Here is a 26,298-nt window from a genome sequence, read left to right as displayed (position 1 = left end):
TATTGACAACAACATTTCATGTGAACACTGTACCCTTTCCTTCTTCTGTTAAGGGTTTAGAAATCTGACAACCCATCTAGCAGACCCTTTACTCATATGCAACTGCTCATGGATGTTCTCCATAGACCCTATACTAATTTGGAGCTCTGCATATAGTTCTTTAATGCTAATAACAGTGGCCTTCCAGAATTATTGCCTCAATTTTTGCAACACTCTTCTGTTACAGCAGTTGTTGGGCATTCTGGGTTTTCTTCATCATGCACTGAGGTTCTTCCACATTTGAATTGTTTATATTAATGTGCAACAACACTGTAACCTGTGCAGTCTTCTCCATAAAAAGACCATGTTTTCATGGACTGTTTTGGGTGTTTTCCTTTGCAGAATGAAGAACCCCAATCATTGGTCTGTATTCCACTTTATCCACTGTGACACTTCAAATCCATTCAGGGCTGTAAATAAAAAACTGAACTGTCAGATCGAAACCAAAATTTGTGTAGTTGTTAGAGATTAAAAGGTATCAAAAAAAATTACCTTTCTATCACAACTACTAGGTGACTATAAATCTTTTTCGAAACCCCCCCCTCATATTAATTTACTGCTATACTGGTTATAAGACATAAGAATCCAGTAACTCAACTTGATCTACAGAATAGTATTTAAGTCACAATATCAGTATTACTTCAGAACAATCTACTGTATAGATAAACAATGATCACTCTGAAATGTTACTGATCTAAAAAAAAAAAAAAAAAAAAAAAATTGTCCACTTTCACTCTTTGTGAACAAGTAAACAGCTATTGTTTGGAATTAGAACAAAGATAACTTACGCCATATAGCTTCTCCACATTGTCATGGAACCAGCTGTAGCACAAAATTATGTTTGTGCTACAGCTGGTTAGTCTTACTGATGAAACTAAATCTTGGATCTTGAAAACATTGACAGGTTTAGATTCAAAACCCAATCTTGTCAAATGAGTTAAAAACTATAAATCATATTGGGTGAGTGAACAGCTTGTGTATTAAGTTCTTATTTTTCATATTTTTGTTCTTATTTGTTCTTGGTATTTTTTTAATATTTTTCTCCTTTAGCATATACTTTTAAAAACTGTGGTTTTGAAAAGAGGAAATCCATGAATGAGCATTTTCTGATTAATCATATATAAAAGATTAACACATCTTTCCTTCATTACTTTCATCCTTTGTTGTGGAAGTTGATAGCCTAAATACATTTAAGGCTGAGCTGTTTGCTATTTGGTTTTTAGGAGCATTAGCAACTAAGGCCATATTGCTCCGGGGATATGCGGTGGTCATTCCCTGACCTTTCTGCATCCTTCGTATTTGGTGGTCACAGGCTCGAACCCCGGTCTAATTAAGAAGCGTGTGCTATGCACTGCTGCTCCTGCCCATCTGGCTACGGAGGCGCCTAATGCTGAGTTGGACGTGTACTTGGAACGAACGGAGGGGTGAAATGGGAGCGTGTTTTTTTTTTCTTTGGCTGATGCTGCATAAGCTTGCTTTCTTGCATCATATGCCTCTACTAATGCTAATGCTTTCAATCTTGATATGTTTGCTTAAAAGTATATTAAAATGTTGATATATATATATATATATATATATATATATAAGTAATTCATTAAATACCTTTAGTATTTTTTATTTCAAAAAGTGCTTCCTCAAGATCAGAAACTATTGTCCTCAACTGCAATACCTCTGTGGAAGAAAAAAGTTTAAATATAATTAGAATTAAAATAATGAAAAAAAAAAAGCTATCTGGTAGCAGATTTAATTAAAAATTGATATGGAAGAATTATACATCTGTAGAGTATTTAATAATTTCAAGGGACAATAATCCTAACTACAATTTTGGGCCTTTTCTTTTTCTTTTTTTTTTTTGACTGCATTTATTACGCCTCTTTCAACTGAAAATGAAAGTTTCAAGATTGTATTGTAATAATCATTTAGCTCCAACTAAAATAATGAAGGATAAATATCACCCAATCACAATTGGGTGATATTTATCCTTCATTATTTTAGCCCTGACTATTGCCTTATACAAAGGGATAATCATTTCCTTATCCCCTACTAGCAAAATTCCTGTATATCATTGACAAAACCTAATGAGCAGCCTGTCTACACTACTCAGAGAACTTCACATCTGATGGCACAATTACTCCCGGGTATTTTTCATTCTGCACTACCCTGAGTGTAGTGCCACACAGTTGGTACATTACTCTGGGATTACTGCTACCCATATGCAGTACTTTGCCTTTGTCAATGTTAAACGGCAGTTGCCACTTCTCAGCCCATCTGCCTAACTTTTATAGATCCTGTTGCAGTAGCATACTGTCATTATTTTCTGCTCAAATGATTTGTGTAGCCAGTTTTGAAGCACCAATTTCAGACCAGGGATCCCAGAACCGAGCCCTGTGGACACTCCCGGTAAATATGCCTTTGGATCTGTTGGTATTTAGATTTTACTATGATCGACTGTTCTGAAAAGCAGCTTCGGATTAATCAATAGAGGTTGTGAGGGCATTCTGCCGATCTGAGGTAGTCCAGGTTGCTTTCCTACCACAGGCTGTCGAAGACCCCCCCCCCCCCTCAAAGTCAATGAACAGCCATTTCTTACTTGGAATTGGGTCTCCAGGTGTAGGACAAGGTCCAAGAGGGTCTCCTCACAAGAACAAGCTGGGGTAAATCCATATTGTGGCAAGATCAGATTCTGAGAAAAACAGATTTGTAATGAGTAGAGCTATTAACCATTCTAGGATTTTCCCAAGCTTTCCAGAAGGGCGATGGGTCTGAAGGATCTCGGCTCTGTAATTGATTTTTTGGCAATGAGACAGAGTAGTGCAGTCTTCCAGATTTGTGGGAAGCAAGTGAGAGAGACATTTGTTATATAACAGTAGGAGCTCAGGGTTAATTTTACCTAACGTAATGATGAAAGCATATTCCACCATGTCTAGTCCTGGGTATTTTTTGATGTTAATCTTCTTAAGAACTCCTTCCAGTTCCTGTTTTGTGAATGGTTCAATTTGCACCGAAGTTCAGTATTTTGCATTGTCTCTTCTTATTGTACTGTGTTCTGGAAGGTCTTCCGGGTGGGGGGGGGGTTATTGTCAGGAAAGAGTTCATTATTATTTTTATTAGCCATAAGATGCAAGGAAGCCTGAGGCTTATGCTGCAACAGCCAAAAAAAAAAACCGTGTTAACCCTCGAGAGAGAGAAGTAGAAGGGAATTACCAAGAAAGAAAGAAAGATGATTGTTGAGAATGTGAAGAAATACAGTACTACTGTAAGAAAGGTGCTGTGTGTTGAATGTGTAGTATTGTGTTGGTTTCTGTTGTGTATCCTGGCATTTGGCCACAGAGCCCCACACACACCGCTAGGAGGTAGCCAGCCTGCCCATTATTCTCTGGCTGTTTTCCGTCATGGTCACCTGAGCGGAGACCAAGTAAAAAAAATAAATTAATTAAAAAATTAAATTAAAATAATAAAAAAATTAATTAATTAAAAAATAAAATAAATAAAAATAAAAAATAAATTAAAATAATAAATAAAATAAAAAATAATTTTAAAAAATTATCTGCAGGGAAGGCAGCTACACGAGTTCAGTGGAGCAAGGTCCACCAGGCAAAAAAAAGGGGAAGGGAACAAGATTTAGTGAACTGCCTATGATTTAGTGAATTATTGGTGCAAGATTTGAAACATTGTTTAACAAAAATGGATTCAACCTCAGATGTAACCGACGTGGGCTATTCCATTAAGCAGTTTTGTTCTGTGATAGGTAAATACTTTATTATAGAATGCAGTTTTATTTTGCTGTTATGAACATTGAGGTTTCATTTACAGTTAAATTAATTTACTGATAATCAGTTGAAGACACCTTTATACCTTGGAAATGTGATAACGAGTCAATGATAGAAATTTCTGTCATCAGCTCATTATTTATACATTAATTAAGAATAATTGTGCGTGTGTGTATTAGACCATAAGTAGAAAAATAAAAGTACACAAAGAAGTTGTTTTTATTTTATCTTGTATCCTGAAAAGAATCCAAGATAGCAAGATATTGCAAAAGACCATCATATATCATGTATAGATAAAGATAGCTTAATGTAACAGCAGTCCATCAATCAGGTAGTCAGTTGCAAATAGCCCTGTGCAACTTTCCTGGCCAAAGCTAGATGTTTGTCTATTGAGGCCACAGTTCTTTTAACTCTTTTATTCTGCTGTTTACTGGCTTCTCACTGATGCTGATTTTTAAAATTTTCCTTTTTTTTTTATGTTTGAAAGTAAAGTAAAATCACATCATCACGCATACCTTTCCTACCAACATTCGCATGCAATAGTGTTTCTTGTAGCAAACTTTTACCACTCTTATCTGGAGTCTGAGATACAACATCTTGTCATAAGGCTTTGGTTTCACTAGCTTAAAAGAAACAAAACATGAACAGCTGACAAAAAATGGCATCTGTATTTAAATTTTCAATTCAGGGGATGAATGATCTTGAAAATTCTAAGAAATACTATGAAACATTCTTTATTACTGATTTCTCTTCTTTATTTTTGTTTGATATTTTGCAATGGAGTTTAACAGATCATAGTTAATAGAAGACAATTTCAGTTCAGTATATAAAGCTAAAAATTGGTTTTTTATAATTTGAACATAAAAAGATGCTTTTCAGATGCATTGTGAGTGTCTATATTCCACTTAGGATGCAAGGGGTTAAGGAATAAGCTCCTGGATACTTCTAATCTCACTCTGTGGATGTTGAAGGTAATCTTCAACCAGTAGTCCGCTGTGCCTATATATTTCATTTAGGATGCAAAGGGTTAAGGAATAAGCTCCTGGATATTTCTAATCTCAACTCCGTGGATGTTGAAGGTAATCTTCTGACTGGTAGCTGCTGGTGGTGGTGGTGGTGGTGATCCAAGACAGTTAGTTGCATTTCCAAAGATTTCAGCTTGAAATTGTCACACAAATTTGGAAAGAACACTCAGTAGTAGAATATGGAATTGTATCTAGAAAGACAGTTGATGAATTTCTTTTATAGCAATTCAGTTTGTTGTATCAAGGTTGTACATATCAGAGCAGCAATACAATATAGGAAGTACAGTTGCTTTAAAAAGAAGCACAGAGAACTGAGGGTCTTATAATCATGTCTGTTGTTTGAAGAAACCAATTTGTTTCACAGTGTACTGATGTGGGATTTCCTCAAAGATAGCCATCAGGGGTAAAGGGAAGGGTTTTTGCATTCGTAAAGTGACTACAGTTGACTCAGACAGTTTTTAAATTCTATACAGTGAGATCAACTGATGAAGTTACCAACAGCAAATTCTAAATGGGAAGCATTCAAGGAATTAATCTTGAAAGCTACTAGGCGTTTCATACCAACTAAGAAATACTGTTCAAAGTTTAAGCCTAAATGAATGTCAGATGAACTAATAAGACTCGTGGCAGAGAATAAAAATGCAATGGATCAGATGCCTATGGTAGATATAAAACAGTCCGTAATCAAGTGACAAACGAGGAAAGGCAAGCAAAGGCAGATTACGAGAAAATTTTTTTTGAAAAGTAAAGAAAAACAGTAAAGACTTATTTATGTAAACTCTAGAACAAAGAGGTTGAATCAGATTGGTCCACTTGATGTAAATGGTACAATTGTTGATGATTCTGCTCATATAGCTGAAAAACTGAATGTGTATTTTGCACCTACATTCACACACATGAGGAATTATTCAGAGAGGGGAATGCCAGAAGTTTATCAAACTCTAGCAGGGAGCTAAATGATTTAGTAATAACTGAGAGCAAATTGGAAGAGAAGCTGCTGAAGTTAAACATAAGGAAGGCACCTGGGGTGGATGGGATATATCCAATTATATTAAAAGAGGTAGCAAAGGAAGTAAGCAGACCCTTAGACATGATTATGAGGGCATCCTTAGACTCAGGGACTGGAAATGTACAAATGTTTCACAAAGGGGGTATTGAAAGGCAACACGACTAATTACAGACCTGTTAGTTTAACTTCTGTTCCAGAGAAAATAATGGAGTCACTGGTTAAGGAAGCACTGCAGGATCTTCTAGACAAGACTGCAGTTATAATTCAGACAGCATGTGTTCGTTAAGGGGAAGTCTTGTCTGACCAATCTGATTCGATGCTATGATGTGGTCACAGAGGAACTGGATTGAAAAAAATAATTTTGATATCATATACTTAGATTTTAGGAAAATTTTTAATACTGTTGTACACGGAAGACTGCTGTACAAATTAGAGCAGTATGGCATTAAGGGCTACAATAGATAAAAGGATGGTTGAATGGGAGAACACAGAGTGTAATCAATGGACACTGCTCTCCATGGACTAATGTTATTAGCGGAGTTCCCCAGAGGTCTACGTTGGGCCCATTGTACAAAGACAGGGTTGTTAATGACAGTAAAGACTGTACTACTGCAACAGGATCTAGAAAAGTTGAGCAGATGGCCTGAGAAGTGGCAACTGGAGTATAACATTGACAAATTCAAAGTACTGCATACAGGTAGCAGTAACCAACTGTGCAGTACTACACTCAGGGTAGTGGAGAATGAAGAGACTTGGGAGTAGCTCGTGGGGTCTTGTCAATGATATATGTGAATTTTGCTAGCAAGGATAAGGAGGTGCCCTGACCATTGCCCTTGTATAAGGCAATGGTCAGGCCACACCTCGAGTACTACATACAGGTCTGGAGGCCTCATTTTAGGAAAAACCTTGAGGTACTAGAACAAGTAGAGAGAAGATTGAGATTAATGAGTAGAAGTGTTTAAAAATATAAGCTTAAGTTCTGCAAATTACAGCATCTGGAGACTAGGTAACTGCGAGGTGATTTGATTGAGGTGTATAAGGTCTTGAATGGTTTGAGCAAGCTCAATGCTGATGGGATTCTTCCTCTAGCTCTGATTCTGCACCTGAGGGGGAATAAATTCAAATTGAGAAAACGAGGTTGCAGAAGAGAGGTGCAGAAATTTGCCTTTAGCTATTGATTGCTGGAAAAAAACTTCCATCTCTCATGTAAGTTGACAGCTTAAATTAATTCAAGGCTGAACTAGACAAACTTTTGAAGTGAATGGATGGGTGAAAAATGGGAAGGGATGTTTTTTTTTTTTTTTTTGCTGATGCTAAATAAGCTTGCTTTTTTGCATCATATGCCTCTACTAATGCTAAAGTCATGGGAAAGGGAAGAAAGTCACACAGCAAGGGAGCTAGGTGTTCAATCCTACTCTGTCAAAAAAAAGGGTTAGTAAATCCTACCCAGATACGATCAGGATTAGCAGATATATTTGTCAGAGTACAGCCTCTGAAATATATTATAATTATTAATATCAATTTATTTCCGAAGAAATGTCCCTTTACAGCTATGCAGCTAGAGGACATGAGTTACATACAGATAAAACATAAAATACAGACAAATGCATTGTATACAGAGCCAGATACAATATACGGCCTTAAACAGCCACTGGTGAAGATAAAAAACATAAAGTTACAACAAAACAAAAGTGCATACGGATACATCGGACCACGGATAGTGCGGCATCACAGAGAGCCCACCTAGAACATGACTAAGGCATACATGTCTGCAATAATGGAAGCTCTGTAGGTTCTGTCCTTGCAAAGTTTCTCAACATCTATGGCTAATCTATTAAATATTTGAAAGGAGTTATGTGGAAAGATGTTGTCCAGGGAGGACATGCTACGCAGCTTCGATCTGTATGGGGAGGTGTTGGACTGGCATCTTCTCCTGTCGGACAGTCTGGCGATGATATCCCATATATCGGGTGAGCTCAGTTTTCTGGATAGAAGCTGAGAGAGGGTAAGAAGGTTCCTAGAGATGATGAGATACCTCCAAGGAAGCGTATTAAGATTGGTGACCAGAACAGATTTTGGGATTGTTTAGCCATTGAAATGGCTAAATAGGGTTCACCCGGCAACCCTATTTAGCCATTTCAAGATCCAGAATTCCAGGGAGAGGAACCTGGCTTGGTATGATGAGGGTGCTGAGGACCATATAGTCAAGGCATATAATGGAACTGGGAAAATGCAACGAAGAATGTATTTGATGATAAGGTTTGGGTTATGAAAGTTGGAGATCTCTTGTTTTACTGCCCATAAAGCCGAATATGTTTTCGTTCGAGTGGCATTAAAGTGAGGCAAGAAGGTGAGGTCTTTGTCCCAGATGACATCCAAATCTTTATGTTGGGTGACTTTTTTAACCGGAGAGTTCGCTATAATGATGTTCACATCGTTGGTATTTTTCTTCTTGGTTTTAGAGAGTTGTGCAGGTTTCTCTTTATTAATGAAGAGCCCAGTCGTATGAAGGTAGTTTTCCAGTTCATGTAGCTGGCAGTTGGAGCTCACAGTAATAGACTGGGGGCATTTTGTGATGATGAAGAACTTAATATCATCTGTGTAGGTGGTAAAATTAGTACAGTTTGATAGGAAGGGATCTAAAGATGCGGCGAAGAGAACTTGGGGGAGCCCTCTGGAGCAGAGAATGTGGTGATTATGGTTTTGATTTCTGATCCATAGGGTCCTGGGCTGAAGGAGTTTCCTAAGGAGAACTAGGATGTTGCCAGAGATTTTGAAGTAGTTGCACAGTATGGAACATATTGCATGGGTGGAAAGATTGTCAAAGGCCACCTTAATGTCGAGGAACACAATATCCAGTTGCTCTTTGTTGCTTAAGGTACTTTCAATTCTGAACAGTGCGTCCAAGAGGTTGGTGATCATGGAACGTCCAGGTAGTACACTATGGAGATATGGAGGTTTGTGGCCGAACATGTGATGGGCGAGAGCAGAAAGTATGGCTTTTTCCAAGATTTTGAGGAAAGTGCATCCTAAAAATTGGTCTGTAGTCATTAGGCAATTTTGGGTTAGACTTTTTTGGAACACGAGAAACAATGTGTTCCAGATAGCAGGGTAAACTCCTGTTACGAGGATGGAATTGAATGCGTCAAGCAAGAGGTCAATGATATATACACTGCATAGTTTAATCGTGAAAATAGGGAATCCATCTGGGCCAGTGGTAGACTTGTTGTGAAGACTGTTGATGACCTCAGTAAGGCGTTCCTTTGTGATGGCTATTTTATCCAGTGATGTCTGGTTAGCTGGTGGATTAACCCGAATTAAGGGGTTTGGGGCAGATAGGGGCTTAGTTGCGAGCGAGTTAGTCCATGTGAGAAAGATGTCAGTGGTCATGGGGGACTGTTGGTTCTTGTTGGTGAAGATTCTTTTCCCAAGTTTCATTCTGTGTGCAATCCAGTCATTCTGGGCCTTCCTCCGAATGCTTAGGAAGCGTGCCCGATGTTTTTTTATAGAGCTGGTAGTCGGCTAGATCCCGTGTTCTTTGCCATTTCCCGTATAGTTTCTGTTTCATGATGAAGGCGAGTTTTGTGTCACTGGTAAACCAGTTCTTGGTCCTGGGAGACAGGCGTACAGATTTGGAGGCCCCTTCACAGGCGACGTCTTTTAACAAGTTAGCTAAATTGGTAAGCGTTTGATCAGGATGGCTAGCAGCAATTTTTTTCCAGTCTGTAGCTTTTAGTCTTTGTAGGATGATTTGAGGTTGCATATATTTTAATGAGAAGATCTTGAGTTGGGATTCTTTATGGTCATGTTGTTCAAGTTGTCAGGGAGAGCATAGGCTTTCACTATCAAAGGAAATTGGAAGGTGATCTGATGCAAACTTAAAAATCAGCGTTGTGAGAGTGAGATGGTCAAAGTTATGGAATAAGAGGTCGAGGTTTTGATGTCATCTTGTAGGTTGCGTATGGGTTATTCAGCTGGCTAAAGTCTGGGCACGAGCATGTACATATATATATGTGTGTGTGTGTGTGTGTGTGTGTGTGTGTGTGTGTGTGTGTGTGTGTGTGTTTGAGTGCACGTGTGTGCTGTGTCAGGTGGCCCCAAGGCATACGCCCATCTTCACCTAGAACTCCTGTTTTAAACAGTAATACCATTAAATGGGCCTGACATGAAAGAGGTGAAGAATGAAAATAGAAACCAAGAGAAAAAAATTTTTTTTTTTTTAATTTAGTTAAATTTATTTAATTGAGCTTAATTTAACAATTTTGTTCAATTTAGAACATGGCAGTAAATAAAAGGCATATAGGTATGCATGCATGTATGCATTTACATATGGAGTGTGCATAGCCATTAAGGTACACGCATGTGCGCATGCATTTATGCACGTGCCTGCATATGCATTTACATATGCAGGAGTACATGTAAATTGAGATTTGTGTGTGCACATATACATTTATGCATGCACGTGTGTGTATGCATTCAGGTATGCACATTTATTGAATAAAACTTCTACAGATATATAAATAACATAAAGAGATTTGAAATAGAATCAAAGTGAAAATAAATATTCTCTTAAAAATTTGTCTTTGGACAGGTTTTCAAAATTGTTGTAAAAAACCTGTCCAAATAAAAGAATATGGTTTTTATTAAACATATATTATTATTATTATTATCAGCCATATGGTAAAAGGAAGCCTGAGGCTTATGCTGCACCAGCCAAAAAAAAAAATTCCCGAGTTAACCTGAGAGAGAGAGAGAGAGAGAGAGAGAAGTAGAAAGGAATCACCAAGAAAGAGAATGATGATACTCAGCTGAGGAATATATTAAAATAATAAACAGATTCAGTTACAGGGGTAAATTATTTTAAAACATTATAATGCAGCAAATATTAGAAAGCAAAGAAAATAAGATTAATGACAAAAATACACAATTTATGAAAAAAAATTAAAGAAATAATAAAAAATAGAAAAGTGCAGGTATAGATGAAATAAATAATGAGTTACAGAAATCGTGATGAGAAAAGAATTACTGGAATATATTTTTAAAGAAAGGAACATATGAACTGATTGGGCAAAAATATATTAGTTTTTATATATATAAACTAATATCAGGTGGTTATAAAATAGGTTTCAGGAGACTCTAATGTCAAAACGGATAGAGATAGTACTGTGAAAATTGGTCGTATGTCATTTAGGGTACAGGGAAACGATTTGTAGAAGGAAAAAAAAAATTAGTTCAAATTTCTGCCACCAGGGGAGAAATTTGCACTGTAAATACGAGATGGAATACTTAACTTAGGATTAGATTTTAATAACAGAACTTAGAAATCCACAGATATTGTTCTATGTGCTTTCCTTCACTTGAAATGACATTCTGAAAACGGAAGACTGCGTGAAACACAATTTCGTGTAGCATCTCATTGGGGATGTTGGCAACATGCTGTTTAATGCTTGCTTTCAAATTGAAAAGCGTCTGTATGCTGCCACAGTAAACTGTCTTTCAGGTATCCCCATAGACAGAAATTACAGGGATTGAGATCTGCTGATCAGGCAGGCCAGAACTGCCGAAAGTCTCTAGAAATAATGCAATCATTTCCGAATGTTGAACGGAGCAATTCCTTCACTTGTCAAACAACATAGGGAGGGGCACCATCTTACATGAAGAAACACTATGGTCTCCAAGCATTGCCTTTCTTGAAGAGCTGAAATAATGTGATCTCTTAGAAGAGCACAGTACCATGCACTAATTACCGTACACCTTACGGTAACTAGTGCAAAGAAAAATGGTCCGATTATAAGCTCTGCTGTGAATTCACACCATACTGTGATGTATGGACTTTGTAGTGGTCTTTCAAGCACAGCAGATAGATGAGAATATTTGGCAGTTTTGTGCATTTGCAGACCCCATGAAGAGTGAAATGTGCCTCATCAGACCACAAGATCATTCAAGCCCATGTATCGTCAAGTTCCATACGAGCCAAAAATCGTAGAGCAAAGTTTGTTCGTTGTTGCTGATCACAAGACTTTAGTTCTTGCACTACGTGAATCTTGTACGGGAACCAGCGTAAAATTATTCGAAGCACTTTACATACGGTAGACCAAGGAAGGTTTAAGTCTCTTGACACACCTCTGGCAGGCATTACTGACTAGTAGTGTTTTGCATTCTGACCACTGCAACCGCCACTTCATCCACTACCTCTGTTCTGATACATGGTCGTCCCCTGCCTGGAATTACACCTAACTCCCTGTTCGTTTTTCAAATTTCTTTATTAGTTTTCAAAGCTCCACTGATGTCAAAGGTCCTTTACTCAAACCTTTAAGTTTTCAATATTCACTTAGTGCTGAATTAGTGTTACTATTATTCTGGTAGAATAGTTTTACTAAAAGGTCACATTCCTTTTTTTGTAAGAACCATATTGGTTATTGACGGTGGCGTTGGACTTGGTGCTTTTATCTAACAAGATGTCATTTGCATAAGCAGCATGCCTTGAAGTAAATGACATCTTTTACATATGTGCAGTGCCGTTTTTCCCTGGTGGCAGAAATTTGAACTATTTTTTTTTCCCTTCTACAAATTGCTTCCCCAAACCCTAAATGACATGGCCACTGATTTTCACAGTGCTAACTCTAACTGTTTTGACACTAGGATCTCCTGAATAGGAAAACTTATTTTATAACCACCCGGTATATATTTTATTATTATTATTACCCATATGGTGCAAGGAAGCCTAAGGCTTATGCTGGAACAACAGAAAAAAAAAAAAAAAAAAAAAAAAATTCCCACATTACCCCAAGAAAAAGAGTTTGAAATAGAAGGGAATCACCAAGAAAGCAAAGAATGATGATATCCAGCTCAGGACCCTGGGTTTGCCAAGCCCATACTCACCCTGGGGTAAAATATATATACAGTAGACTCTCGATTTTCCGGGATAGATGAAATAAAAATCCGGGAAATCAATTATAAATAATTGATTTCCCAGTTAATCCAAAAATACAGTACAGCAGATGTAAAACTCGACTTAAAAAGTCGAGTTACGTAATAACTCGGGAATGACTAATAAAATATTGCTCCTATATCCGTGATATGCTAAAATTACTAAAACCACATAATATCCTAAGAAGGATGAATAAAACTAGTTATATATTTTTCAATTAGCTAGTTATATATTTTTTATATATTAATTATATATATATATAGAAAAATAGTTATATATTTTTAAACAGCTCAATTAAAACTATCTGGGGAGAGCGGTGAAGTTGCTGGAGTGACACAAAGAAAACATTAAAGGAAGAAATTGACAGTAAAAATGATATATACACTGACATGCAAAACTTAAGGACCAACACTATTTCTGAAGGTTACAACCACAAAATCAAACGAAACAGCCTGTGGCGATTTGCAAACATGGCCGTTCAGTAGAAAGCTGGTGCACATGCAAAAATTTGAATCATGATAAAAGGGCTCACATAAACAGATAAAAGCGGAAGTTCAGCAGTTATGTGCAAATTACCGAATGGTGAGCACGATTGGTTTCATACAGTGCTATAGACAACAAAATGGTCAGAAGACAACATCTGGATGTCTTTACCCGGGTTCCAATAATCGGGAAGCTCGAGGAAGATCGAAGTGCGAGGAGTGTGGCAACAGAGTTCGTTATCACCCATAGCACTGATCGAAGTGCGAGGAGTGTGGCTACAGAGTTCGTATCACCCATAGCATCGTATCATGTGCGTGGTCGGTCTTCGGAATGACATGTACAGCTGTTCGAAGGACCAGTGGTGGTCATCCATGAAAAAGAACGTCCAATGATGACTGCTATATACTCCTACAGGCCAAGAGGGACCAACACCAGACAGTGGGATCCATTACAAACCAGCTGCACAGGATGCAGGATATCGCAGTTTACTGTGGCCAGGCAACTCCACAAAGGTGGACTGTTTGCCTGACGGCCAGAACACTGTGTCCCTTTAACTGTGTCCCATCGGAAACACTGTTTACAGTGATGCATCGAACACAAGGACTGGACAGCAGCGCAATGGGGTAAGGTACTCTTTACTGATAAAAGTAGATTCAGTCTCAGCAGCGATTCTGGACGTAAGCTAATCTGGCGAGAGGTTGGCACATAGTATCACCCCCGCAAACATCACTGAAAGGGACTGATATGGTGTCGAGGTGTTCTCGTCTGGGGAAGCATTATCTTGGATGGATGTACACAACTCCAGATACTGGAAGGCGGTACTGTAACCTGTGCATGCTACCGTACTGAGGTAATCCTTCCCCATTTGCATCTGTTCCGAGGTGCCGTTGGCCCCGAGTTTGTGTTTATGGATGATAATGCCACACCCCATCGCACTGCAGCTGTTGATATGCTTTTGGAAAGTGAGAACATTATTCGTATAGATTGGCATGTCCGTTCCACCGATCTAAATCCCATCAAACAAATATGGGATGCTCTGGGGAGACGCCTAGCAGCACATCCACACCCACCAGAAAATATTCACCAGCTGAAGATGGCGGTGACAGAGGAATGGACGATATTACTGCAAGAACTTATCAACAACATTGTTCTAAGTATGGACAGGCAGTGCAAAGCCTACATCGACATTAGGGGTGGCCATATCTCCTACTGAGGACCACCTCTTCCCTTTGTTTCATCTTTGGCAGTGATGCATCTGTGTCATGGCAGCCAGCACTATGTTGCCATTTTTGAATAAAGTCCCTTTGTACCGTTTTGTTTCCATTGTTGTTTCCTTCATCATTTCTGTACCTCACGAGGTTCCTTTGGTATGCTTTTCCCATATCCAGGCCACTCCTATGAGAAGCTACAGGTGAAAACCTGACTGGTCCTTAAGTTTTGCACACCAGTGTATTTCATAGCCTTGGTTATCATAGTTAACTTCATTAGTGCCAATCCCTTCACCGCTTCTCATATTCTGTCTTTGTCCTTTTTTATTGTGTTCACTGCTGCCACTGATAAATCTGAATTCTCCCCGCAATACCTGTTAATCTTTGGCCATTTTCATACATCCTTATTATTTTAATTTTCTGATCCAACTCGATCACTTTCCTTTTCTTGATAAATTTACTAGTACCGCTGTCACTTATTCTCTTAGTCAGTACCACATAATCAAAATTAAATTTTCTGACTGAAAAGAACTTCACAAGGTTAAAGCTAAAACTCACTATTAGCACCCCACGCAAGCTCACATTTTACTAAAACACATTTCTGGAGGTTACTACCATAAAACAATTAGCACTTTGTTAGTGCAATTCATTATAAATGGTAGTAAACTCAATTGTATTGAATTTGCGATAATACCGATAGCTGGAATTCTGTGGGATTTTACATTATTATGGTGAAACGTGCGTCTCTTTCACCGAAATCTTCAGTCTTAAAACAAAAAAACCTAAATAAATTTTAAGAATCTTGTCTTCATTCCTACTTTTAAGCTTGTTACTCCATATCACGCTTATGCAATTTGTGCGTGCCGTGATCGTCGGTATTGATTGCTTATTATTATTATTCTGTTTTAAATTTTAAAATCACAAAAAAGAAAAAAAAAAATTGAGTGAATTTTTTTTTTTTTTTGTTAGTTGTTGGCGCATCGGCTTCTGTCGCCATAATGCACCTCCCAAAGTTTTTGCATTTTACTCTGATCGAAGCCTGAGGTAGGATTCAAATCTGCGACCTTTGGGTTGCCAGGCAGGCACTTTACCCACCTGGCTAGCCAGGCCGGCATGAAAACAATTAACTTAAGTTCGAAGTTACGTAAGTCGGGACTTACTATATCCAAAAATTTTATCCAACCTACATAAAAAAATATGGCGATAGATAAAAAAACTTACCACACACTACTCGTGTCCAATACGACGCTTACCTTTATTTTTTTTCGATGTCAATTTTAAATCTAATAGCTTCCCTCTATTTTTTATAATGTCCCATATGGTTTCGTCACCAACATTATAATGGTTCATTAAAGATTTAACAGATGCACCATTTTTGTTTAATTGAAAGTGCAATAATTTTTTTTCTCTTTCCAGTGTGACAGAACACAATCGAAGCAGCACACTAAAACAAACTAAACATTTAGTTTTTTTTGAGCATCAGGTTTCACGACAGTGGGGATTGCAAAATAATAATCTCCCAATGACGACTTTATAATGCCCTGCTTATCACTTATTTACGACTTGAAAAATATGTTTATACCTATTCTAGTCATTACGTGAATTTCATGAGTTCTGGTTTATTTATTTTATTTTGAGTCGAAGTGTCCCGGTTATTCAAGTCTGCTGTGTATATATATATATAAATGGGTTTTCAATGCAACTCTTTTAAAAGAAAAGTGTAAAGAGTCACATAGAAAAGAGGTAAACAGTAGATGAAATGGTTTCGGTAAAAGCAAGATTAATAAATTAGGTATGAGAGATGCACCTAAAAAAAAAAAAAAAAATATATATATATATATATATATATATAGTTGTATTAATATTAAATTAAATTAAGTATACATAAATGGATGTGAAAGTTACACAAGGTGGCAGTAACTATAAAGGTGAGGAAAGTAGAAAAAGAATAACAGATTAGTAAAAGGTGAAAGAATATTAATATCCTACAGGTTATGATGAATTAAGTAACTTATGGGCTGAATTGCCAAGACAATATAAAGTGAGGGAACTGTAAAGTAAAATTAGTACAACAAAATACTAATAAAATGCAAATAAAAATGAAAATAAAATGGTATAACTGTCATCAGATATGGGGGAGAACATTTTTAGTAAATCGTCTAATATAGGTAATGCAAAAATGCTTAATCTGATGTCAGCTGAAATAAATATTGATACATGATCAGGTATTTCATCAGGGGACTACACCTGGCCATGTATCAGGAACTGCGTTTCTATGCTTATCCATAGTAGCAGAAGAAAAGTGAAAGGCTAAAAAGGAATGAAAATGAAATTAGCATTTTATAATACAGTATGGACAAGGTAAAGGTAGTCCCAATGCAGTGCAATTCATTTAGGTAAAAATTAATATAGGTAAAAATAAGTACCAAGTTGGGATAAAAATGGTTGATATCAATATGTTTAATATAAATATGTGGAATTTAGTGTAGGATTTAATTTTGTATACATAAGAAATCAATGTATTTTAAAAATAGATTTGGAATAAGCAAATGGTATAAGGGTGAGGTATTAAACTGAGGATGGGGAAGGGAAAAAGGAGTATTTTAAATAAAGGAGAAAAACATCAATAGAAGGAACGTTTGTTTCACCTTGTATTACACTAATAGTTTAACGAACTGAAAGAACTTTAGAATTAGACAGCAGAAAGATAAAAAAAGCATAGAAAAAGTTATTAAATAACGCTAAGCTTGCTGGGGTTGTGAAGCCCAACCTTGTAGTAAGGGCTCTGGCATTTGTAAGCAATTAAAGGGAGCTAATACCAAATGCTTGTATTTAAATGGAAAATGTGTGTCGAAACATGATGAGAAATGAATCTAAAACGAACTGAAAATATAAGACAGTGAAAGTGTACGATACCTGGAGTATGTCAAGAAATGCGAAGAGAAAATGAGCTGGCGGAAAAAATAAAGGAGAGGGGGGCTGAAATGCACAAATTCAGTAGAGTAGATGAATGCATGCAGGATTCAGCATGCAATTTATAGCAGCGAAGCGGACTTTGTAAGCTGCAAAGAAATTCAGAACAGTGGAAAAATAGAGACCTCTATAGTCGTATTTAGAATCAAGTGCATGGAAATAATTTATAATTAGTGTTGAAAAATGTAAAATAAAAAGAAACACGGTTGAAATAGCATCACTTTACAGTGATAGCCATACAAAATTAAACATTACCGTTAATATATAAAGAATTATACAGTGGCAAAAAACATGCGTACTCCAAATTATGGGGCTACGTTATAATAAGATGAAAAGTAAACGTATCAGAGTATGGTAAATAAGAATCATCAAATATTTTGAGAAATAAATAAATTAATAATTATAATCTATCCAAATTTACATGAAAGTACATCTAATGAAAAAGAACTGGTTTAAATCCAATGTAAAAATGTAAAATAACATGAAAAAAAAGTCCATGTATATGAAACAATTCCAAGGAAACATTTATAGTATAGCAGAACAGGAAATAATTCCATGCATATAATACTAGATAAATTCACAGGTAGTATCAAGTGTGAATTTACTGTGGAAATAATAGGAAATGAATCCAAGGAAAAAGAATCACTTGACATTACATACAATTATGAATTGATAACTCCAGGGATATAAGTAACATGGTGACTAAAGATGAAATAAATCCATGAATATGCAACAATTCCAAAGAAACATTTATGGTATAGAAGAGCAGGAAATAATTCCATGTATACAAAACTAGACAAATCCACAGGTAGTATCAGGTGTGATTTTATTATGGAAATAATAGTAAATGAAACCAAGGAAATATAATCAGTTGACATTATATCCAAAAATGCAGTGATATCATTCCAGGGATATAAGTAACATGGTGAATAAAGATACAAAGGTGGTGTAGTTAAGGATCCAATTATAAAAGAACAGGAAATAAGTCCACGTAAATTAAATAATTTCAAGGAACTTACTACAGTATGTAAGAACAAGAAATTAAGTTAAGCTATATCTACGATCTAGTAAGAACAGGAAATAATTCCATTTATATCAAAATTAGATATATCTACACGTAGTATCAGGTGTGGATTCACTGTGGAAAGAAAGAATAGTAAATGTATCCCAGGATAAAGAACCAGTTGACATATCCATTGGTAGTGTAGTTAAGAATCCAGTTATTAAAGAACAGGAAACAAGTTTATGGACACGAAACAGTTAAGTGGTATAGACCAAAGTCACTAAAATCTGAAGTCCATTGTATGATGTTAGTGGAAAAATCTAGAAATGGATATTCAAAGGTGTAGTACGTTAACATAAATTTGAAAAATCCAAGACCCACAAGGTAAATTCTACATATGATATCAACTGTATCCTAACAAATCATTAGAAGTTAGCCAAGACTCAATATGGACAGATAAATATAAGTAAGCCAAGATTCAACAAGGGAAATTAATTATAAGTAATTTCATGAATGATTATTAAAACAAATCCATTGGATATATGAGAAAAGTGAAAACATAACAGTAGAAACTTAGTGAGTAAAGAGCCAAAGTCATCAATCCAAAGAAAATAGTTGCATCAGAAATCATGTATAGCTGTTAACTACCAAGTAGTGGAAGTCCACCAGATAATATACAACTATACAGATACATTTAGAACTGACCAGTATATAGTAAATTATAACTGAATTTATTACTAATAACATGGAAAACTATATGGAAACAGTATTTTATAAAGTAGGTAGGGATATTATTGTTGATCGTCTTATTATAAAGGAGTTGTATAGCTTTGGTTACTGCATACATTAGCTAGGTTTGGGTACATATATTTTTATGTATTTTGTTGGAAATATTGGAATGCCATTTGGTAAGATAGATGACATCAAAGTTAAATTTATTTCTTTTATCATATATGTCAATATTATATGGAGGAGAAGTATTGTTAATAGCAATATTGAGGTCAAAGAAGTTGGCTGTGTGATTGGTGGAGTTTTCTTTATTTAGCTTAAGTTCACTAGCGTAAATAGCGTTGGCTATAGGTTCAAAGTTCGTATTTAAGACTAGAATGTCATCTACATATCTGAAAGCTAATAGGTTATAATTTGGATTATTTATGGTGTATTGTTTCTTCATAATGATGCAGGAATATGTTAACTCTTTAAACATTACCTTTAAAGAGTTACACTGAACACCCATTTATATTCCCTTAAGTTTTAGCAGTCTGTTGCTTTGCACAAAGCTTTTCTTTAAAATACGCCTACTTAATACTTAATGAATTTGATTATTAGACAGCCCAGGTATACAAATTTTTGTACTTGTTCTATTTGTTGATTTTGGATGTTTATGTCTTCTGTTTTTTCCGATTTGCATTACTTTGGTTTTATATATATTAATATTAATTCCATAATTGTTGCTTGCTTTATCGATGTTGTTAATATTTCTTTTAGTTGTTCTTTGGTTTCTGTTAAAATCACAATATCATATGCATATTTTATGTGGTTTATATTTTTTCCATTTATTATGGTGCCTCTTTTTTCTTCAATTGATTTCATTAGTTCTTCCAGGTAGATATTAAATAGATATGGAGATAAAGGGCATTTCAAATTTCTCTGTTTTAAGGTTGTTGAATTTTACTATTGCTCTTGTATTTTTGTAGAAATTATTTCCAAACATGATTATTTCATGATCAAGTGGGATTTTTTGTAGTTGCTTCATTAAATTTTCTCTTTTTACAGAGTCAAATGCCTGCTTGAAATTGATGAAGAACAGATAAAGAGGTTTCTTCTTATTCCAATATTTTTCTGCAATGATGTTTAATGTGAATATTTGGTCTATTGTTGATCTGCCTTTTCTAAATCCTGCTTGTTCTTCCCCTATTGTTTCTCCATACGTTTTAAGAATTCTATTTTGTAAGATCCTTATAAATATTTTATATATATATATGGTTTAAAAGGGTAATGGGTCTATAATTCTGACAATTTTCTTTATCTCCTTTTTTGTGTATAGGTACTATTATTCCACTTTTCCAGTCTTCTGGTATATCACCTGTAAAAATTAGACATTGCATCACCTCTGAATTTCCATAGTTCTGCTTGGATACAATAATTTCCAGGTGCCTTGTCATTCTTCATTTGGCTAATTGCTTTCTGAACTTTTGTTATCGAGGGTGCTTTATCTCTTCAGTTATCTAAGGCAAAAGTGTTTTTTCCTTCCCCTCTGAACAGGGTTTGGTAATATTTCCATATTTTTTTCATATTTCCATATTCTTTCCATTTTTTAATTTCGTACATGTTTCCTGTTTTCATATCGTTTTTATTTTTCATCATCAGTGTTTTCAGGCTGTATGTTTTAGAGAGTTCCTTTATAACCCGATAATAGCATAACAAGAAATAGCAAATCAAAACCACAAATATCATCCTGCCTCTGTGAAACCTTCTTACAATGCACTGAGATGGAGATAGCAACAAACAAAATGAAAGAAGGAAAAAGCAGTGCAGAAATAGAATTTGGGGAGTACAGTGTGTACAGACAGGATAGGAAGGGAGGAGGGGGTTTATGCTGTTAGTTAAGAAACACACACAAAATCTAAGGAAGTGCATCCAGTTAACATGGGCAGACAGTGCAATGTTGAGTGTGTTTGGTGTGGCATAAACACTGGGAAAGGGAAAATGAGACTAGGAGAATATTATAGGCCTAATGACTCTGATGAATACAATGAACAGTTGTGCAGAGAAACAGAATGGGCAGGTAAATCAGAATGTTTTGTAATGGGGGATTTTAACTTTCCAGATATTGACTGAAACTTGTGGGTTGGTCACTCGCACGTTAGTAAGACGTTTGTGGATTTATTGGAGGATTGTTTTCTACACCAACATGTTCGAGAGGCAACCAGAGTGAGTAATAATATCCTTGATCTGATTATCAGCAGTGATTATTCATGCATTAAGAATTTGCAGATAAAAGAACCACTAGGTGACAGTGATCACAGTGTACTGATGTGAGATTTACTTAAAGATGTAACTAACATCAAGGGTAAAGGGAAGGGTTTTTGTTTTTGTAAAGATGACTACAGTGGTCTCAGACAGTTTTTAAATTCCATACAGTGGGATCAACTGATGATGTTATCAATGGTGAATTCTAAACGGAGTCTTCAGGGACTTAATCTTGGAGGCAACTAAGAAATACTGTTCAAGGTTCAGGCCTAAATGGATGTCGGATGAATCAATGAGGCTTGTGCAGAAAAGAAAAATGCATGGAATGCATATAAACTATCAGGCGACACAAAAGCCTATGGCAGATATAAGCTAGTCCGTAATCAAGTCACAAACGAGATTAGGCAAGCAAAGGCAAATTACGAGAAATCTTTGGCAAAGGATGCAAAGAGATCTTTACTTATGTAAACTATAGAAGGAAGGGGATGAATCAGATTGGTCCACTTAACATAGATTATTCGACTATTGATGATCCTGCTCAAGTAGCTGATAAACTGAATGAGTATTTTGTATCTACATTCACACATGAGGAGTTATCAAGGAGAGGAATGCCAGAAGTTTATCAAACTCTACCAAGGAGATAAGTGATTTTGTAATAACTGAGAGCAAAGTGGAGGGGAAATTGTTGAAGTTAAACATAAAAAAGGCACCTGGGTCAGCTGGAATCTATCCAGTTATAATGAAGGAGGCAGCAAGGGAAGTAAGCAAACCCTTAGCCAATAATCATAAGAGCATCCTTAGATTCAGGGGAGGTCCCCAGGGACTGGAGATGTGCAAATGTATCCCTAATTCACAGAAGGGGGTTTCAAAGGGTGACACAAATAATTATAGAACTGTTAGTTTAACTTGTTCCGGGAAAATAATGGAGTCACTGGATTAAGGAGGTGATACAGGATCACCTAGACAAGAGAGCAGTAATAGTTCAGACACAGCATGGGTTTGTAAAGGGGAAGTCTTGTCTGACCAATTTTATTGGATACTACAATGTGGTCACAAAGGAACTAGATGCAAAAAATAATTTTGATATCATATACTTGGATTTCAGGAAAGCTTTTGATACTGTTTCACATGGAAGACTGCTATACAAATTGGAGCGGTATGGCATTAAGGGCAAGTTACTGCAATGGATAAAGAGATGGTTTAGTGGGAGGCAGCAGAGAGTGGTAATAAATGGACACTGCAACTACGTGGACTAATATTATTAGTGGAGTCCCCCAGGGTTCAGTGCTGGTCCCATAGTTGTTTTGTGTATTTATCAATGATATCGATGAAGGTATATCAGGCTTAATGTCCAAGTTTGTAGATGATACAAAGGTTGGCAGGGTTGTTAATGACAGTATGCTACTGCAACAGGATGTAGAAAAGTTAGGCAGATGGGCTGAGAAGTGGCAACTGAAGTTTAACATTGACATATGCAAAGTATTCCATGGGTAGCAGTAACCCAGGAGAAATATACCAACTGTGTGCTACTACACTCAGGGAGGCAAAGAATGAAAAAGACCTGGGGGTAATTGTGCAGTCAGATATGAAGTTCTCTGAGCAGTGCAGATGGGCGGCCAGAGTGGGTCATGGAGTTTTATCAATGATATATAGGAATTTTTCTAGCAGAGACAAGGTGATTATACCTTTGTATAAGGCAATGTTCGGGCCACACCTTGAGTACTGTGTACAGGTCTGGACACCTCATTTTATGAAGGATGTAGAGTTGCTAGAACAAGTACAGAGAAGGGCAACAAGATTGGTGAGAGGAACAAAGGGGTGCACTTACAAAGAAAGGCTTAAGTTCTGCAATTGCAGAATCTGGAGACTAAGTACCAGCGAGGTGATCTGATCGAGGTATATAAGGCCTTGAATGGTTTGATCAGGCTCAATGCTGACGAGATACTTGCGCTTGCTCAGATTAAGAACCTGAGGGGGCATAGATTCAAACTGAGGAAAGACAGTCATAGAATAGATGTGCAGAAGTTTGCCTTTAGCCAGTAGGAAGTTGATTGCTGGAACAAACTTCTATCTGTTGTTGTGGAAATTGATAGCTTAAATAAATTTAAAGCTGAACTAGACAAACACATTTGGAGTGACTGGATGGGTGAAATGGTCAGGGTTTTTTTTGGTTGATGCTGTATAAGCTTCAACTAATGCTAATGCATAAAAAACACCTGGCACAGACCTGCCAGAAATGGATGTGGTTAAAAAATTTGCAGAGTTCTACCCTGTTACTCTCCTAAGCCTACTAAAAAGGTACCTGACGGAAGGCACCTTTCCAACATCCTGAAAAACGGCAACCCTGAAACTTATAATGAAAAATCCGGACAAGCCACCACAAATTCCAACCTCCTACCGCCCGATTGCCTTGCTCTCTGTAATGGCCAAGTTACAAGAATGCCTTCTCCTATTTTGCTTAACCACCAGATATGAAAAACAAAAACTTCCAAATGACAAGCAATTTTAATTCAAAGCAAGTTGCAGCACAGTAGACACCATCAACAGACTTTGCAGTGGTCTTTGATCGACTATGGTGGCCCAGTGTTCTTCCGGTGGTCAAATGTTTCCAACAACCTATCAGCAGTTTAAGGTCATATCTAACTGGCAGAAAAGTCCAAGTTACCAATAGATTCCAGACAGTAACTAGGCACATCCACAGAGGCTGTCTGCAGGGCTCTGTGCTTGGTCTGTTCCTCTAGTCTATTGTCCTGGACAAGTTTCTGGGCATGGACCTAGGGGGACTGAGCCTTTGCAGATGACCTTGTCCTTTTTGATACGTGCCGATACCAGGATGACCCTGGAGACGATCGCAAATGGAGCACTGGTGAAACTTCAGAACTTGGCGGCCCTGCACAACCTTACCATCTCAGGAGAGAAAACAAAATCCATACTCTTTAAAAGCAGGCTACAAATCAGGAGACCACCTACAATGAATTAAACTTTACCCCAATACTGAAGTCAAGTACACTGAAGTAAAGCACCTAAGTGTCTTCTTAGACTCAGGGCTTACCTTCCACCACCACCCACCTAAAGCTAGCCAACAAAACTCAAAGGTACACTGCTATGATAAGACAGGTCAGCAGGGCAGACGGGGGGGGGGGGGGGTTATAATACAAGGCCCTTACCCTCGTACACCAAGTGGTATATATGCCAATTGTGTGTTATGGTGCCTCCATCTGGTACTGACAAGCCATCCTAGCAAAGAAACAAAGTAAGCTGGATTGAATCTACTACTACTACTATGTTCCCAAATCTTTTATTTACAAATACATAGTGCACAGTGAAAAGTTGTGGTGATTTTTATTTATATGAAAAAAATTACTACATTACATTACGAACATATAAAGGACTGTAGCGGTTGTAGTTTATATTGTATATTTTGAAGGTGAGTTTATTGTTATAAAAATATTATAAATACCATATAATAGGGAAGATCAGCATTTTTACATTCTGTCCACTCAACCACACATATACACAGTATGTGTGGGGGTAGCGTGTATAAGGAATGTATTGCGATCGTGAAAATTTTCAAAGTCGAATTTTTTACATATTAATTTTTACTAATTAATATGTAAAAATATGTGGGCAGAATGTCGGCAGATCTGCTGATACAGATTTTTTTTTACATATAACCAATAACGTTTAGTATTACTTAATATTTTATTAAAGAAGGTAAAATATAAAAAATTAAACTTTTTTTAAAATTTTTGTAAACTATTTTAATAATGCGTTAATTTGTGATTTTTCGTAATATTTTATAACTTCATTTACAAAATATACAGAATTAATAAAATTCTTTAATTTTAAAATTTTTCAGATAAATAATGTCCAAAAGAAAAACTGAAGGCGTAAATACTGTAAATAAAAAACTTGCAAAACATTTAAAAAGAATTGGCTTTTAAAACAAACTGATGCTGATATTCCATCATTAAACAAAAAAGCAAAGCCTAAAACTTGGAGATATTTTTCAATACAATGAAAAAAAAAAATGGTGTCGTCATGTGTACTTTTTGTGCAGAAGCAAAAGTTGAAGGAGAATTTAGTATAGGAAGAAAATGAGAAGAATGGAAACTAGATTATTTAAAATGGCATCTAAGTCAGAAGCTACATGTAGACGCAGTTATCAAAGTTACGTAATCTGAAAAAAGGTGGAATTTTAAGTATTTTGACGGAAACTGTAGAAGCATGTAACATAAAAAAGGAAAGTAGTGAATGATTGAAATCAAAATTTGATGTGGTTAAGGTTTTAATTAATGATGTGATATTAGCCATAAAAATTAATGCATCAATGAACTCTGTACAAGACATTCATGAACACATGGAAAAATTTATAGATATACCTAAAAATTGGAGAACCAAAAATTATTCATTTGAATTTGTTGAATGTATAAATTCTGTTCTCATAAAAATTGTATGAAATATGAGAATCTACTTTCCACATGTTAATTGTAGATGAAAGTACTGATATTTCAGTACAAAAAGTATGAATTTTGTATTTTAAATTTTGAGTAAAAATGAAACATATTACAAAACAGTATTTGGAGGTATTTTGAAGCTTACAAACTGTGATAGTATGTCCATTTTAGAAAAAAATAATTTTTTACGACAAATATGGGGAGAACAGATGGAACAAGTGTTATGCTTGGAAGTAAAAATGGAGTAGTAGCAATTCTCAAAAAGGAAATATTACATCTATCTGAACAACATTGTGTTGCACACAGAGAAGATTTAGGATTGGACAACGCATGCAAAAATGTATCTATTATGCCAAGATATAGAGACTTTGCTTAGAACCGTACACACAATGTTTAGCAGGTCTAGCATAAAAAAAGGAAAATTAGA

General features: G+C 36.2%; 1 protein-coding gene across 2 annotated transcripts in view; it reads right to left on the bottom strand.

The window, feature by feature from the left end:
• The window catches only part of LOC150078971 (coiled-coil domain-containing protein 152-like), a 93,796-nt gene that overhangs the window by 34,123 nt on the left and 33,375 nt on the right, over positions 1-26,298 (bottom strand). Inside the window, exon 4 of one of the 2 annotated variants that reach the window (XM_090383445.1) lies at positions 1,642-1,710. The exons of the other annotated variant lie outside the window; for it this stretch is intronic. Within the exon in view, the coding sequence (XP_090239571.1) occupies positions 1,642-1,710 (69 nt within the window). The remainder of the gene's footprint in view (positions 1-1,641; positions 1,711-26,298) is intronic. 2 annotated transcript variants of the gene reach the window in all.

This window comes from Mastigoproctus giganteus, chromosome 10 (assembly GCF_048544385.1).
Source record: "Mastigoproctus giganteus isolate SK-2022 chromosome 10, ASM4854438v1, whole genome shotgun sequence".
NCBI classification, from domain to species: Eukaryota; Metazoa; Arthropoda; class Arachnida; order Uropygi; family Thelyphonidae; genus Mastigoproctus; species Mastigoproctus giganteus.
Note: the sequence above shows the minus strand (reverse complement) of the source record. Positions and strands in the feature narration are given on the sequence as shown.